At 37.5% G+C, this 17,657-nt stretch overlaps 1 protein-coding gene across 2 annotated transcripts in view; it reads left to right on the top strand.

The window, feature by feature from the left end:
• The window catches only part of LOC105919501 (zinc finger protein 385C), a 115,389-nt gene extending 100,701 nt beyond the window's left edge, over positions 1 to 14,688 (top strand). For both annotated transcript variants that reach the window (XM_036141842.1, XM_036141843.1), the window contains 5 exons: positions 4,369 to 4,546; positions 7,722 to 8,096; positions 9,080 to 9,282; positions 9,456 to 9,554; positions 13,135 to 14,688. In XM_036141842.1, coding sequence (XP_035997735.1) covers positions 4,369 to 4,546; positions 7,722 to 8,096; positions 9,080 to 9,282; positions 9,456 to 9,554; positions 13,135 to 13,365 — 1,086 coding nt within the window. In that variant the 3' untranslated portion in view covers positions 13,366 to 14,688. The remainder of the gene's footprint in view (positions 1 to 4,368; positions 4,547 to 7,721; positions 8,097 to 9,079; positions 9,283 to 9,455; positions 9,555 to 13,134) is intronic.
• Positions 14,689 to 17,657: the final 2,969 nt, after the last annotated feature.

Genomic DNA, 17,657 nt, shown 5'->3' with positions numbered 1-17,657 from the left:
AACTGTGCCAACTGGTAGCCATTTTAATATTAACATGCCTATTTCCTACTTTTATCTTAAAAAAAACATTAAGGATGGTATTGAACAAGTGATAAGGTTGTGACTGACCACAGCATTGATCATTAAGATAGGAAAAGTCATTTCTATGTCTGCCCACTTTTACAGTGATTAATCTATAAATTATGTGCAGTTAGTTCAGTTCATTCTTAGTGAAATGGCAAAATTAATCAATACATCTCACAATGAGAATCTTTACATTATAAAAACACCAGAGAAGAGAAGCCATTTCTTACATTTGCTATACTTGACTAGTTTTACAGGACTATACATTTTACTTTTTCTTTCTTGAGAACTATATCAATTTACATGTTAACCAGGTATAGTTTTATGATGTGAAAAGGTGAGAAATTTAAAAACAATTATAGTAACATTTGGCATTTTTTATTTACAGGAAGAAACACCAACAAAACATGTGAGGATAAGGAGAGTGCTGGTGACCCTCTTCTGGCTGGCGGCGGTGCATCCTATAGGGAAACAGCCGACATCTTTGTGATGCCCTTGTGTGCCAGGTGGTGCACAGAGTCATGAACTCCCTGATGGGGATCATTAAAAAAAAAAACTTTTCTTCCCAAAAAGACCAGATTTGGAGGGAGTGGGTGCTGGTTTTGCTCAAAGGAGCAGTCGGTGCCATTGATGGGTGACGTGCGAATTGTTCCACCTGCAGAGCCACAAAATAAATGTTATTTAAACAGAAAACTCTTCCCTTCAATCATCCTGCAGGGTGTGTGTGACGCACGGGGAAAGATTTTGAATGTTTACATCGACAATGTAGGCTTTGTCCATCACTCACTGGTACTGTGGCGCTCTCCGTTGTATAAAAATGCTTTATACCCACCTAAGGGATTTTTTTTCTACACTGCAATGGTGCGTTCCCATGCCTCCTGGACCCAATCACCTCCCTGACGCCCTATCGCCCGCCAGTTGCCATTAAGATTCTCATTGTAAGATGTATTGATTAATTTTGCCATTTCACTAAGAGAATGAACTGAACTAACTGCACATAATTTATAGATTAATCACTGTAAAAGTGGGCAGACATAGAAATGACTTTTCCTATCTTAATGATCAATGCTGTGGTCAGTCACAACCTTATCACTTGTTCAATACCATCCTCAATGTTTTTTTTAAGATAAAAGTAGGAAATAGGCATGTTAATATTAAAATGGCTACCAGTTGGCACAGTTGAGCTAGCAAAGCAACACAAGTCAGTGAGATAAACACAAAAATGAACGTTTTGCCGAATTAAAACAACAAAAAACGACATCAGAACCAGCAGCACTTGACACACGACAAGGCCGAGGTAAGTGTATACAGAGCCCTTTAGGGGACATGGGGAAAATATATATTTTTTTGCGTTACCTCAGAATACTTTCGCGTTCCCTAGAGGAATGGCTGATTTATTTGTTGTGGTCTCTTGTCATTCACACAACAGTAAACCGTGAGAGCCGACATGAGTTTTGAAACTGCAAAGCTTTGTCTTCAGCGGAAGATCAGCCGTGCATCTATCTACACAGCACAGCGCATTCAGAAAGCTATGGTGCATTCAGGAGCATGGGACATTAGAAGTTTCAGAATAAAAAGCTAGCAGGTGTGCATAATCAAAAAATAACCGAAATACAATTATAGAGCATTCAGTATTGTAAGAAAGCCCACACTGTTTCTGGATAGACACAATATTGTATGAGTGAAGTTCTGTTCCGTTTTATGCCTCTTTCCTTGTAAATATGAAATGTCCCATGCTCCTGAACGCACCATAGCTTTCTGACGCTCCCGAATGAATCTGCGGTTCACTGTGGTCCACTCATGTCGGACTTGTTCTTTTTTAATTACACACTAACTCTGTAAACAGGCCATATAGGGAAGCTTAAAAGTATAATGTTGTCGCCTCAAACGTACTTTTAAAGAACAACAGCAGCAGAAAAGGGAATTTTTAACTTACCACTGTGATCTGTTAGCACTGTCCATAAGCAAGCTGCGGCCGCGGTGCATTCTGGGAAAGCGGCCAGCTGATGCAGGCTCGTTTCCGGGGAGGCAGGCCTTGGCCAATAGTTGTGAAGCTTTGCCGGTGACACCGCCCCCCTCTCCCCCCTCCCTCCCTGCCATCGTATTAACATTAACAGCTGCAGTCAGACCAAGTGGAAAAAGAGGAAGTAATAAAACACGAAGCACAAATACACGAAGTGGAAAAAGAGGAGGTAAAAAAAACACCAAGTAGAAATACATGAAGTGGAAATACACGAAGTGGAAAAAGAAGAAGTAAAAAAACACGAAGTAGAAATACACAAAGTGGAAAAAGAGGAAGTAAAAAAACACCAAGTAGAAATAAACAAAGTGGAAAAAGAGGAAGTAAAAAAACACCAAGTAGAAATAAACAAAGTGGAAAAAGAGGAAGTAAAAAAAACACCAAGTAGAAATACACGAAGTGGAAAAAGGGGAGAAGGAAATAAAAAGGGCAGGCAAAAATTGGGTTGGTAAAAAAACAGTTAGAAAAGTTAGAGGCAGAAATAAATGATTGTTTCAAAAATATAAGTTTAAAATAAAATAGAAAGAAATATTTATGGTGGAGGAAAAACATGCTTTAGAAATGTTGCTTTAAAAACAAGAAGTAGAAATACACGAAGTGGAAAAAGGGGAAAAGGAAATAAAAGGGCAGGCGTAAATCCTTTGGGTAAAAAAACAGCTAGAAAAGTTAGAGGCAGAAATAAATGATTGTTTCAGAAATACAAGGGTTAAAAATAAGTCAGCATAAAAGAAAGAAGAAAAGTAAAAATAAAAGTGTAAGTTAAAATATATATTTTTTGATGAATAATTGATGAATTGTTGAAGAAATATCTTATTTTTATTATTTTGTCACATTAAATGGCACACAAATTCATATTATTAGCCACTTTTCTTAAGCCATTTTATATTATTAAGTCCTTCATTTATTTCTGTGTGTATTTTTAATTATGGCAGGATTGGTCCTCCATAGTAACGCTGCTATCTGGGGATGCAGATCTGGACTCACTACAACACCCGAGTCCAGAATGCAATAAGAAACCGTGAAATTACAACAATGCAGCATAAATCTCAGATTGTTTCATGGCGGTTAGTCTTTGAGAGATAAATACTGTCCATCCTAGCTTTGTGGTAAAGTGTAACAAGTTCCAGTCACACAAAAAAACAATGTATTTAATTACTTTGTCAATTAGCTGTATACCATAGAAAGTGCATCTGTCACAGATTAGACTAATTAGCAATAACTAATAATGCAGACTGCCATGTTTGCTCTCATTTGGAGCAAAAAGAAATGGGAGAACTCCAGCAGGTTGTAGACTGTTGGTTTCATTCACACTAAAACTTGATTAATGATACAGAAGTAACAAATGCTTTTATTTGCATGTCGGAACATGAATGCTATAAAATCTTGTACTAGTTTAAATTCCTAACAAATAACTTTACAGCGAGGATTACTCACTGTGGAAGTTTCCTTTCTTTCTTTAAAAAAAAAACTTTATTTGATATTTGTGCCATGATTAGCTGATTTTATTAATGGGTTTGAATGTAAGCACCGTAAATTAATGGGATAGTCAACATAAGTGGCTGGTTTGAAATGTTTGCAAAGTATAAATACCAGATATTCCTGATTTTAGTTTAAAATATACATTTGGGAAGAGTTTAAACTGGAAGATGACTGAGAATATACTGAGAGCATTCAACCAATTGGAATTATCTAGGACCCTCCCATTGCAAAACTTTATTAACAGAAGATAATTCAATGTCCATCCAAAAATTGTCTTCCTCACCACCAGGGGTTTTAATGGGATTAGGCCATGGTTGCTACTGTAAATCATGAGAATAAGAAAAAAAATTACCCTCAAACATATCATTTCTGCAAAATTTCACCACTATTTTCAAGATCCAAAATCTACGATGCAAAATCTGCTAAAAATGTGTTTTTGGTGCCAGAGGAGAATTTTAAGGTCATTTCATGTCACAGCAAATCAGGCAGGCCACTTTCTGTCAGCACAAATCAGAGGCAAGATGAGCAGATATGCTCAGAGGGAGATCATGAGTAATTGTTGATATTCATTTCTGATGCATGACTGATTATTGTCAAGCTCGTGAGACTTAAAATAGATAATTTTTCCACAACTCCAATAAGGTAATAAGCTAATCTATGTATTCTCCCTCCTTATACTTCATTAGTAAGCTTCCCTGTGACCATATTGTACAATGGCTAAGCCCTCTTTGCTTGTTCTGTCTTTTTGTTCACGTTTTGTGTGTGTGTGTCTTGGGGGGGGGGGGGGGTGTTTGTATGATGGCTAGACCCAGGCAGAGGCCCACTACAAAGGTCACAAGCATGCTCGCAAGCTAAAGGCCATGGAGACCCAGAAGAATCGACAGAAGAACGGACACAGTCAGCCCTCTGCAGGAAAAGACAGAAACAGGAAGACCGGGATGATGGAGGGAGAAACGATGCCCGTCGAGCTGAAAGACAAAACAGGTACATGCTTTTTTCTTTTATTTCAAAAAACATCCCCCTTCACCACCCTCTGGGTAATTAGCTGTAATTGAAGGGAATGAGCACCAAGGCCTTGGAAGCTGCCACTCAGCTGGTTAATTACAAGCCATTACCTGTCCTGCTATCTCTGGTTCCGTCAGATAGATAATTACAGCCATCAAGCGAAGACGTTCTGCAGAGCGAGAGGCGTTAAGAAGAGATGCCATCTTAGGATGGACGACATGTTGCACTCTTTGATTGTGACTGTGGTTGTAAATCATCATTTCCTCAACAGAAATCACAAACAGCACTTCACTGTCACCATCATACAACGTGGACACACAGTGCCAGACCGCATATTTCAGCACCAATGGTAAAGATGTGTAAAAGGCATCAAAATAAATTAATCTTTTATTGCACCAGTAGAATTTTATGATCCAAGTCTTTTAAAATGCAACCTATAACCCTGCTTGACTTTGTTTGTACTTATATAGAAAATAGATTTGTCACAAAGATTAAAAATTAAGTTTAGGTTGTTAATTGGAAACTAAATACCATTAATAACCACATTTTGCATTCACTTTAATAATATACTAAATATAAAGCTATTGACTTTTACCCAAAAGCAGACTTAATTAGTATATTAAACTTTACTAAATACAGCAAGAGTGACCCAAATCTTCCTCTTATTCCTGAGGACGCAACTATTTTCAATCAAAGCAAAAACAATTTGCTTAACCCTTTTCAAGTTTTGTACTACAGGGGTTTACGCATCCCTTCTCTACAATAAACATTACTGTTTTATTAAATCAAAATCTTGCATTCTTAGTTTATTGTTGAGCTGGTAGAAAAAAAGTCATATTACAATTTTTGTGCTTTTATTTATTTTATTTTTTTTTAGCCTGTGAAAAGTTTTTACTTGACCATTTTTAACACCCTTTACAAAATGGTTGGGCCCAGTTTACTCCTCCAACATGCTTAACAGTGGAGATGAGCTGCTTTTCTACACAATCCTTTGTTTTGCAGCAACACACTCAACCTTGGATGGTGTGTTGCTTAAACTTCAGTTCTAGTGTCCTCAGGCAGCCCCCTAAGACCTCACTTATTGCTGCAGTTTCCAACTGTGAAAAGATTTATTCATTGTTTTTATTTCTGTCCTTGTCCACCCTAGAGGCCAGAATACGAGAAATGCATAGGACATATTTAGACTCCAAAGAAACAAAGTCATAGGTTATTAATTCAAAATGTATCAACATTGATCAACTTAAACTACATTAGTAATATTTATATTGTGAGAGATGTAATAAGACATATTATTTATTAATATGTGATTTTTTTTTCCTCTGGTGAATAAAATGCTGAAATTAAAAGGTTGTGCTTTTCCTATAAGCTTTCAGATCATCTAACCGGAAAAATGAAGAATATTTCAGAGGCGTTTTTCATATTTTTATTTAAAATGGTAATGAGTGACGTTTTTTTAGTAACCGACAGCCACTGTCAGAATTTGAAATAAAGTGAAAAACATTTTTTGGGCTACTACTGACATGCCAAAAACACTTTTATAAATGAGATTTCAAATTTAAATTGTTCTTCACTTGCAAATAAAGTAGAAAAAAAAGTAAAAACTAAAGCATGGTAAAAAATTTAACTCAATAATATCTGTTTTTTAAACTAACCCTATGAAAATTAGGTTTAAAGCTGTTAAGTAGGTTGAGCGTCTACTTAGAAAATAAGGTGTTCAATATGTTATTTCAAAAATAGATATCAGCCTATTTTTCCTCTGATAATTGTGGTGTTTTCATTGAAATATGAAATGCAAAATTCCCACAAATTTCTGTTTTCTGGTCTACTTCCTGGATCCTTACCACATTCTTACTGTTGCAGCTGTTGATTCTTAAGCTACACTGGGCTGCCTTTCCAGTAATTACTTTGCAATTTACTATTTTACTCCTTTTATCCATCAGTCACTCTGCCTCTCATTCTACCAGACAACAAAATATCACCGTCTTCCTCTCTATTCCCTATGTCTGCTTTTCCTTTTCTATTATTGATCCCCTCTCTCCCATTTTCTTTGCAGCACCTACCAATTTCCCTCAAAGCACATAATAATAAGCTTGTTACACTCAGTGGTTGCCATGGTTGTTGATTGATGGTGACGGATAGAGCCTCTGTGGAGGGAGCCAACAAATGACAGAGAGGCACAGTGACAAAAGAAGAGTGATTAACATGGCAGGAAAAAGAGGAAAAGATGGGAAAATTTAAGAAATGATAGCGAATAAGGCACAATCAAACATTTCTATGAAAAGTATGGAAGAAAGAATAAAACCGGACGGATAAACACTTATGTTTATCCTGGATCCTGCTGAATGTCTGTATTTTTTTATCTTAAGCACTGTAAACGCTCATGAAGAACTTTCTCTTAATCGTTAGGAAAAAAAATCAAATGAGCAAATTTACCAAAATGTTTATCAAGAAAGGTCTAAGCATCTTGGGTTTAAATAAGTCAATATTACACAGAGGTATAACAAAAACAGACAAAAAGTACAGTTAAATGAAGGGGGGGGGGATTTATTGTACGACAGACAAATGGGAGTACATTTTTATGAAATGGACGCATTATAGATGTCGTAAAGTTGTTAGAGATGTCCCAAGAAGTGTCCTTTGTACGCAAAACCAACCTGTGCAGAAGCCAGAAGAGGACATTTAGGTTGGGAGTTTTTTTCATGACCTTTGGTTAAAGATAAAAAGTATTTGCTCTAATTATATCTTGTTAAAATTAAGCTTGTTTTTAAGACAATACCCGTGTTAATCCTCATTTAGGATATCCCAAAATGAACCTGAACCGAAGTTGGTATAGGACAACCTGAAAGTGTTTCTCCAACACAGGGCAAGCAAGGTTATGACAACGTGCTACCTGACACATTCATAGTCATTAGAAACATGAGGCACCACTTTACCATAAGGCTCCCCTTATAGATAGCTAATAGATTATATATATGTTATTAATTAACACTTTATAACTCATTCATAAGTATTTATTATGCATTAATTAATTATATTAAAGTTAATGACGGCGTATACGTGCGTTCTCAGCTTTTGTAGACATATGAAAGAAGATTTGTGTGAAAACAACCGATGGCTGGAAATAAAAAGCTTTCATTCCCTCATCTGTCCACAGACCCAAACGCCTCATCCCAACCTGCAGAGCCGCATCCTGAAAGCAGCCAGGGGAACTTGCAAACAACCACTCCATCTTCCACGCCTTCATGCACAGACTCCTCCTCACCCCCCTCTGCTCACCAGACCCTTCAAGTCTCCGATGGCTCCCAGCTTTCTGATGTCCCTTCAGACGGCCCACATGAAGATGGGAGCCGCGCGGCCACTAGTTCGGCATCAGACTCTGATCCTCAGGGAAGCCCCATGGCAGGAGAGGAGGAAGAGGCCACAAAGGAGAAAGAGGTCAAAGAGGCCAAAAACAACAAAAAGGATTTCCACTGTCCAACGTGCAAAGTGACGGTCAACTCCAGCTCCCAGCTAGAGTCTCACTGTAGCGGTATTCACTTTTACTGCTTTAGTTTGTCAACCCTGTTAACTGCTTAGACCAGGGGTGTCAAACTCATTTTGGTTTAGGGGCCGCATACAGCTTAATCTGATCTCAAGAGGGCCACACGAGTAAACTCATTGCAAGATTAAATAGAACTAATAAAAGTGGACTTGTTGTTGATTTTTATATTAAATTAATTTTACTTTTACACAATATATCATGAACAACCTCAGTGTTTTTAAGAAAAGTATGTGCAATTTCAACAATACTTTTACTCAGTTAAACATTTACTTGTGCATTATGCATAAGAACTGATCACAGTGATTATACAATGTTGAAAAACATTTATTCACATTTTTTGGAACTTAAAAACACTGTCCAACATGACAAAATACATCAAACAGATAAAAAATAAGAAATTATTAAAATTTTTCCACACCTGAAGCTTAATCTGCTAATGAAAACACAGCGCCCCTCGTGGACAATATAGGAACTGCATATTTTCAATTAAACAAAGTACTTGTTTTATCATTATATTCCTTTTATCTCCTCTTTCTTTCACCTTTTGTTTTTTTTCTTCTTGTTCTTCCTTTTCTCTCCTACTTTCCCATTGTAGTGTCCATATCATTTGAGATATTCCCCGCATGAATCATAATAAACTATTCACATTCATAAATCAAGCGGAGCACTATGGCACAAGCAGTACTGCTCCACTTGTGAAAGTCAAATCTGATGAGCTCTTTTTGGCATTAAGACAACAATTCTTATTGCCACATTGCCAGACAGGACACTGTGGGGAAAAAAATATATATATTTTTTATTTTTATTTTTATAATGATAATGCATTTAGCCACAGGGCCAGACTAAATTGTTCGGCGGGCCGGATCCGGCCCGCGGGCCGTATGTTTGACACCCGTGGCTTAGACCTTTTTTACATCTGCACTGCGTTCCTATGCTGACATTTTACCCTCTCCTCTGATTGATTGATTCAGGGTCTAAGCACAAACAGATGCTGGATGGTCAGAGCACCAGCCTGCCACATCGCAGGGTCAAGGTGGCGTCAACGCAAAGACCAAAGGGTCGGATTAAACAACGAATGGGAAGCAAGAGCAGAACGGTCGCTGGCGCAACCAATCAAGCGTTTCACTGTGAACTGTGCCAAGTGTCTGTGAACTCAGAGACACAGCTAAAGCAGGTACATTTCATTTTGTTTGGCACATTTGACAACTGCATGAACAACTTACATCTACATGAAAACTAAAAGACGGACAGTGTGTCATACTTTTAGTTTGTGCATGGTAATTGTTGGCTGTATAGTTGGGTAGAGCTGTCTTTACCGGGTTGCTTTACGTGTCTTTTCTTTTAAAGCACACAAATAGCAGGAGACACAAAGAGCGTTTGGCTGGGAAGCCTGTCAAAGCCAAGTTTACCCCCTATAATAAACTCCACCCCAATGCTGTCTTAGCGGTAAGAGTCTCGCTCACACACAAGTGCACGCATGAATACACCCACATATACTCCAAAATGCAGCTCTTCACAGTCTACAGTAGGGATGGACAATATAGACGTCAAGGTTTATCACAGCATTTTGTGGTACTTGCCGTAACGACAGAAGTTATATTAAAAAGTATTTAAAATCAATTTTTGGCTATAGACTTTTTCTCCGCGGCTGCATTTAGCTGCAATCAAAGCCCGACATGAATTGTTTTGTATCAATTCCAACAGTACTATTAGTTTTTTGGGGAGGGTTGCAAACATCAAGTTGAGTTTTTTTTATTTTCACAATAAATCCAAATTCTAATGTCGATCAAAAGAATTTCACGATAACAATAAATACAATAATTTCCCAATCCTAGTCTGCAATGGTAGTTATTTGTCAAAAACGTCCAAGGGAGGAACACTGGTGTTTACTGGTGAACATTAGTGACCCAGTGGGTCAGGCGCTGCAGAGGTTCATTGATGCATACAGGGGAGCAATAGCTGGACCATGTCGTACAGTCTAAGGTTACGTTCACACTGCAGGTCTTGATGCTCAATTCAGATTTTTTTGCTGAAATTTGATTTTTTTTTAGGTGGCCTTTCATATTATTATTATTATTATTAAATGCTGTCTGAACGGTTCAAGACTGCAAAGCAACCCGCATGCGCAGATAACAGAAGAAGTAATGGTTTTGTTTGTTTCTAGAAGTGTTCAATAAAGTTTTGTTAAAAAAAAAAACTTGCGATACTGCCTGGCATCTCTCCTTGTTATTAATAGAAAGCAGTTGAGCAATTGGAGCCAATAATATTAAGACCACGTTATAGCCAGATGAAGTAAGGTAAGAAGAAAGCAGCACAGCTGTTAACAACAGTGTTTTATGGAGCGCTAACTGCTGCTTCTTTGTCTGGATGTGTACTGAGAGACAGGAGAGTGACGTGAAAGACAGATAAAATGTGACATGGCCGCTCAGACAGCGGACGATTTGGAAAAATTGCAATACGTATCTGATTTTGTACCGTATATGGAAGTGGCATAGATTGGATTTTTTTTAGAGATGAAAAGATCGGAATTAGGCCGTTCACACAATCGTGAAAAAGACGTATTTGGGTCGCATTTGGGCAAAAAGATCATCTTTGGGTCGCATTTCCCTGCAGTCTGAACATAATAGATTAGCTCAGTGGTTCTCAAATGTTTTCTGTAATGACTCCCTTTAAAGAAGGAGGCACTACCACCATCTCAACAAAATGGGTAAAGAAATTTAACTTTTATCATTTTCTTTTTTAATGCATTAAAGCTGTCGTTCTGAAGATTACCCAGAATCCCTTTTGAAATTTATAACATATAACAATGCTTTCTAACAACTAGAATGTTTCAACATTGCCACAGTTTTTTTAACTATATAGTACTAACAACAATATAAATGGCTATTAAACAGACTCATATCTGCAGTCAACTTTTAACTAGCTATGAACCTGAAATATAAAAAAAATATCTCAAGCCGTTAATATTAAAGACAAAACTTTACTTGTGTTAAGTTTTGTACTTTTTCAGGAGTTTATTCAGGGTATTTGTCAGACTACTGATGCTAGGTACTGACCAAACAGCAGGGGGTGCTGTTGTCACATTTAGACTGATTTAGAAGCCCTGTAAATACTGGACAAAAAAAGGCAAGGCTCTTTTTGCACATTTGTAGTCAGGCGATCATAATGGTATGCCAAACTGTGTATTTACTAGCAGGAAATAGGTGTTTCTGTTATTTTATGTAAATTCCAAATTAATATAGCTTTGAATTTTGAGCATTTGCCCATCTTGTGAAAACTGGTTGCATGAGAATCTAAGCAACGTTCTCAACAGGAATGACACAGTGACTAAACAGTCACTGTAGTAATTACCGGCCTACATAGCTGCTGCTGTTATAAATAAATAATCCCACAGTGTTTGAAGCCATGGCTTTTGGAGATTTTTAACACTCAAAGTCCCAAAGTGCAGACTTTAGTCTGCACCTAGTTTGTATCCAGTATCCCCCCAAAGGTGTTAACGGCTCTCCTCTGGTGGAGTGAGCGCCATTTGCAAATTAAAAGGCAATTGTAAGAATGTAAATGCAGTTTACCTGTGGCAAATGTAGGAAAGGCTCACCATAGGAATGTGGAAACTGCTAGATGGCACAATTGTATTTTACATTTTTCCACTTTATATTTAGTGCTTTATCCATATGTAGACTGCTTTTCTTTATCTGAAATTAAAAAAAACTTTCTGAAGTTATAACTTCTGTTGTTTTTCAAAACTGAGCTGTTTGGGGTGGTATTTACTGCATATTTGTTTACATTGCTTACATTGTCTTTACATTTAAATCTGCCTACTGCTCACTGCTGCACCTTATCCGAAAGTTAAATTGAAAGTTATCCTGTATTTGACTGTGATTTACCACTGCATTTTTCTTATCCTGTACTGTAAATTCACTGCAAGGTATCCTGTAGAGTTACTGCAATCTTTCTGAGCTGTATGAAAAAACGAAATTTCGTTCTGTATGCACTCTGTGCTACAAAATGACAATAAAGAAAGTCTAAGTCTAAGTCTAAGTCTAAGTCTAAGTATTTGGCTCCAGTCCCCCCCCAACAGTACTTCACAACTCTCAGAACCATTCCACCCCCTTCAATTTTGGTTTTAGTTGAAGCCTCTCTGTTGAGGAGTGGGGGGTGGGGGGACTACGGCTGTTCCTTGTGTGACATAAATGTTACTCCAATACTAAAGGCATACTGTTTGTCATTCTCTAAGATTAAATTTTGAATGACATAAAAACGCGAGACAAGACAAAATACAATTATTCTTTCTTTCATATAGTGAGCTTTGCAATATACATGAGTCTGTTGGTGAATGGACAATAGAAATAGGCTCTGCCTTGTCTTGTTGGAAAAGCATGGTTATGACCTTTTCTCAGCTCAGGAACTAGGACCCGTATGATATCTGGTTGTTCAATAGGTTTGCCTAAATAAAAGATTTAGATATGACTTATCAATATATTCCTGCAAAAAAGGTCTGATGTTGCAGGGCCAGGTAATGAAAAGTTCTTGGAACATGGTCCTGTTCTGATCCCAGTTTGTTTCAGCCTTTCTCCAGTCTCTTGTAGAAGGACTGGTCTTATCACAGGTTATTTGCATTACAAGAGTAACAGTTAGCAAGGTAGAGTGAATACACAAACTTGAAGAGGGGAGGGGGGCTGGCAAGAGAAATGAAATTCCCTGGGTCTTCTAGTGTTAACTGCTACTTTACTCATTTCCGATTGCCGCAAGGTGTGCTACTGTGCTAACACTGCTATCATGTAGGCAATTAGGGGCAAGTGAAGATTCATTTGAAGGTGTTTTGTTTTTATTTCTGTCCATCAATGTCGAGATATCAGGGTTTTTTTTAGCACTTGTCAAAATGGATACTGTTATTTGCCGCTGCCTGTTTAAAGTTTCTGTTCCTGATCTAATTTGTGTCATGGACGTTGAAGGTTCTACCTCGGCTGTCCACTCGGTCTTTCTTCGAGCTGGTGTTATTTCTTTTGTTTTTTTCTTTAATTTTCAGACTAAACTGGCTCTGCACAAGCAGCTGTCCAAAGCCCTGCCGGCAGGGCTCTTGACCAGCCCGTTCAATCCAGCCGCACTGTGCAGCATGACGTCCGGGCCCCTGGCGCTACGACTCCCTGCAGGTCCTACAGCCATTATCCCAGGGCCCCTCATAAACCCCACACTCTTCAGGCCTGCTCCAGGACCTCTAAGGGCCACACATGCCCCTATAATCTTCTCTCCTTACTAACAATTAGCACAACCCGTTGGAACATAGAGGGGAGTCGTCGGGTTTGCCAAAACTGGACCGGTGGAAATGATTATCTCTGGCTGCTGTGGACAGCACGGTTCTGCCTGGGTGACATGGAAACACTGCAGTCAGATGGGGAACAGCGTGATTCATAATTGAGGAAGGATTCAGAGCTGACTGAGCAGTTTATCAGCTTTAAAAGTGGAAGGCTCAGCTGTCAATTGTTAACTGGCAGCAAACAGTTGAAAGCATGTTCCCCTGGGTCTGGACCTCTCTGCAAGCCATAATGATGTACATCACTTAGTTTCACCACTGACAACAATAAACTAAGACTTTGAGGAGTTTAAATGCTTGAAGACATGCTTTCATTTTAGAGCTTTATAATTGTACTCTGGGGGCCAAAAATCCCAGCTTTAATTTTCATAAGGGAATCAAAACTTAGCATTTCCACGTTTTATTATTATCTTATGAAATATGTAAAGAATATAAGCAACCTAAATGAATAAAATTGACAACAGAAATCTGCAGTTTTGCACTGATGAAAATTTTGTATCTTCACAAAGTTGCAACTTTTTTTTCACCATCATCTAATGTAAATTTGTTTTCTTGTGATTTATTTTAGATTCCACAGTGTCTTTTCCAGCCTGTCTGTGTCAAAGTCTCGTGATCTTTGTGTCGAAAGGGGTGACAATCAACCACCATGCTTACGTGAATGAATAAGCATCTGCTAAATGGAAATACAGAACATCTAATGTGTAAAGCAAGATGGTTTTGAATGAAGTTCTCGTTTTATATGTAGTTTGACATAATCATTAAAATTTACACTTTAGATTAACCTGTTTACGGAATTTATTTTAGAAGCAGAAACATAGAAATACAACATGGGACATTATAATTGCAGACATAAAATCAGAAAATGGATGAGAGTGACAACTACTCCAAAATATGTATTTATGGGCCAATTTAAAATTGTTTGGAAATATGTTAAACTGATGGATTTAAAGTGTGAAATTTCATGTAAGATAGGAAGTTGTAACCAGCTCAATGCTGTTTGTGCAATATGAATGAGTAGATTGTGGGCTGTTCAGAGAAATCTAAATGATTCATGCTTGAAAGAGTTATATCTGTTGTGTTTAACGGGGGAAGGGGGGGGGGCGGAGACTGCTGAAACTCACTAAGCAATATTCTTTTTCTTTTTATGTCACCTGCTAAGATTAAAAAGAAGTGTAACTGTTTATTTATTGCAATAATGTAAATCATTATGTGATTAAAAATGTTAATAATGTATTCCACATTAACTTATAAATATCTCTTGTTTTTTCACACAGTTGTACTCGTTTTTCCTTCATATGTGCACATCTGTTCTGATCCTATCTACAGATGTTGTTGTTGTTTTTTACTGAGTACAGTTATTATAAGATTACAGCAACAAGGACAAAAACAATACGATTTTGCATTCCCAGCACATCTTACATCCAATCAATGTGACAGATATTTACTACTTTGTGGAGGTAAAGAGAACCAATTTTAGAAGCTAAGATATATAACTACCCTTGCATACATGGCAGTTAATAAAGTTTAAAAACAACCCTAAAAGACGAGTTACCACCAGCATATACGTGTTGCTCAACATCAGTTATGTTCTCTGTTAGTCACTTTACTCTGTGTCCACAGCGCCCTCTGGTGGTGTTTGAAAATGCGACATAGGGCAACAAGGTGAGAATTAATGTTTTTTATGTATAATTACCGTTTCAGTCGTAACAGAACTGTGACATTATTATAGTTTTTATAATACTATCCATGTAAGAAAAAAAATCCCACCTTAATCTGTGCAGGTGGTGCACTAACATCGGAGCGAGGTTTCATGAGAGGATTACTTTATGATTTTAAAACTGACATTATTTGTAATTAGTGCTAACAACTGTGTGTGTGTCTTATTTATTTAGGAATTTCTAAATTATTTTTGCCTTAATCACAAATGTTTGCATCCCTAACAGTTCCAATAAAATTAATGTCAGTAACTTTTCTAGGTTTAGCAGAGTTATCAGGTAACTTTTAGTTATTAATCACTCACCTTACTGGTTCCTTGGGGTTTTACTTTAACAATACACAGAGGCCCATTTTTTACCCACTCTTTAGAATAGGAAAGATAAAAGTCATGCCATTTAAAAAAAAAAAAAAAGCAGGAGATGGTGACAAGAAAATACCTTGTCCCTTAAACTGGTCTACATCTATAAAGAAACAGTAATTTAAAATAATTTGTACTATGACTCAAAACTCAACCTCATATTGCCACCGCACACAGTGGGTAGTATGTAAGGGAAGTGAATCAAAATCTCTAAAACTCGGAACTGTAGAAAGAGGGACATCTTGGTGTCACCAACAGCCATAAAACAATACAGATTTCATGTTTTTGCTTCTTTTTTTTAATCACACACACATGTTTTACGTCATCAGAGAAATTCTAATATCAGGTGAAGTTAACCTGACTGAGGAAATGCAAACATTCTGTTTTTCAAATTATTCTATTTGTTAAGGGGGGACAAGTTGTCCAAATCAACCTATGTGAAAAGGAATTGACCCCTAACTTAACAACTGCTATCGAGTGTTTAGGATAAGTGTTGAATCTTTTACATTTCAGTGGAGGAACTGTTTTAACTGCAGCCATATTGGAGGGGTTTTCAGTGTGAATAGCTTATTTAAGGTCATACCACCATATCTCAACTGAATTTAGGTCTAAACTTTGACTAGCTCGCTTTAAATCCTTTACTCTATTTCTTGAGCCATTTAGAGCCAGCAACTGTAATTTGGATCATTGTTCGGATGCGTAATCTAAGTGTGCTTGAACCTAAGGTCACAAACGGATGGTTGGATGTTCTCCTTCATGATTTTCTATAAGGAAGAAAAAGTCATAGTTCCAACAACATCAAGTTGTTCAGGTCCGGATGCTGCAAAGCAGCCCCAGACCAACGTATTTAGGTATGGGTGTGTTATTTTCAAGTTCCGTGTTGGTTTCTAGCATTTAATGTAACAAAACACCCATATTCCAAAAAGTTCTGTGTTTACCCATCAGGTTTATTGAATATTTTTCTAAATGTTTTGGGGATCATCGTGATGGTTTGAGGCAAATCTTAGACAGCTTTATTGTCTTTTTCTTGCCCAGTTACCCAGATACCTAGGAGTTGTGATTGACAACAGATTGGACTGGAAATCAAACACTGAGTCTGTGTACAGGAAAGGAATAAGCAGACTACTTTCTGAGGACGCATAGATCATTTAATGGAGTGGTTCCCAACCCTGGTCCTCAAGTACCCCTGTCATGCATGTTTTAGATGTGTGTCTTTTCTAGCTCACCTGATTCAAATGATTGCACGACCTCCTCTGCAGCCACCAATTGCAACAGAGACCTCCTAATAATCCAGGTGTTTGACAGCAAGGAGACAACATGCAGGACAGGGGTACTTGAAGACCTGGGTCGGGAGCCATTGCATTTCTTGTCAAATCTGTTCGGGGGCAACAAGATGTTGGAGATCTTTCACCAGTCTGTTGTCTACAGTATCATCTTTTTCACAACTGTTTGTTGAGGAGCCACCAACTCCACCCCACACTGGACAGACAGTGGTGCACCTTCAGACCACAGCTTCACAGTTGAACAAACAGATACAGGGAGTCATGCCTGCCACATGCCATAACTCTGTACAACAACTCAACTTTATTACTGGCCCTGGTCTGAATAATACTGCTGACTTTCATAGACATAGACAGCTTTATTTGTCATTTTGTATGCACAAAGTGCGTACAGAACAAAATTTCTTTTGCATACAGCTTGAAAAATCGCAGTAAATTGCACTAATTTTCAGGGTAAAGATTTATGTAAACAATTGAAATGTAAAACAATGTAAACAATGCATGACAAATAGACAGTGTGCTATTCACAGTATCCAGATGCAGCAGCAATTTATGTAAACAATTGAAATGTAAACGATGTAAAACAATGTAACAATGTAGACAATGCAGGGGAAATAGACAGTGTGTTATTCACGGTATCCAGGAGAGTATTATTAAAACCGTGTAATTATTAATTCAATATTAATTCAATTGCACAGTGCAACATTTACATATTACTTTATCAACATTTTTATGTCTGCTGTACAACTACCACTATTGTGTGGCTATAGGATGTAAAAATACGTATGGACATTTTTAGATTATACTTTCTAATTCATATTTTTCATTCTTATGGTGAGCTTGTCAGTCTTTTTTGCTGAATGTTATGCTGCTTAAAACGGTCC

This window comes from Fundulus heteroclitus, chromosome 10, assembly GCF_011125445.2.
Source record: "Fundulus heteroclitus isolate FHET01 chromosome 10, MU-UCD_Fhet_4.1, whole genome shotgun sequence".
Taxonomy (NCBI): Eukaryota; Metazoa; Chordata; class Actinopteri; order Cyprinodontiformes; family Fundulidae; genus Fundulus; species Fundulus heteroclitus.
This window is presented reverse-complemented; position numbering and strand designations above follow the sequence as displayed.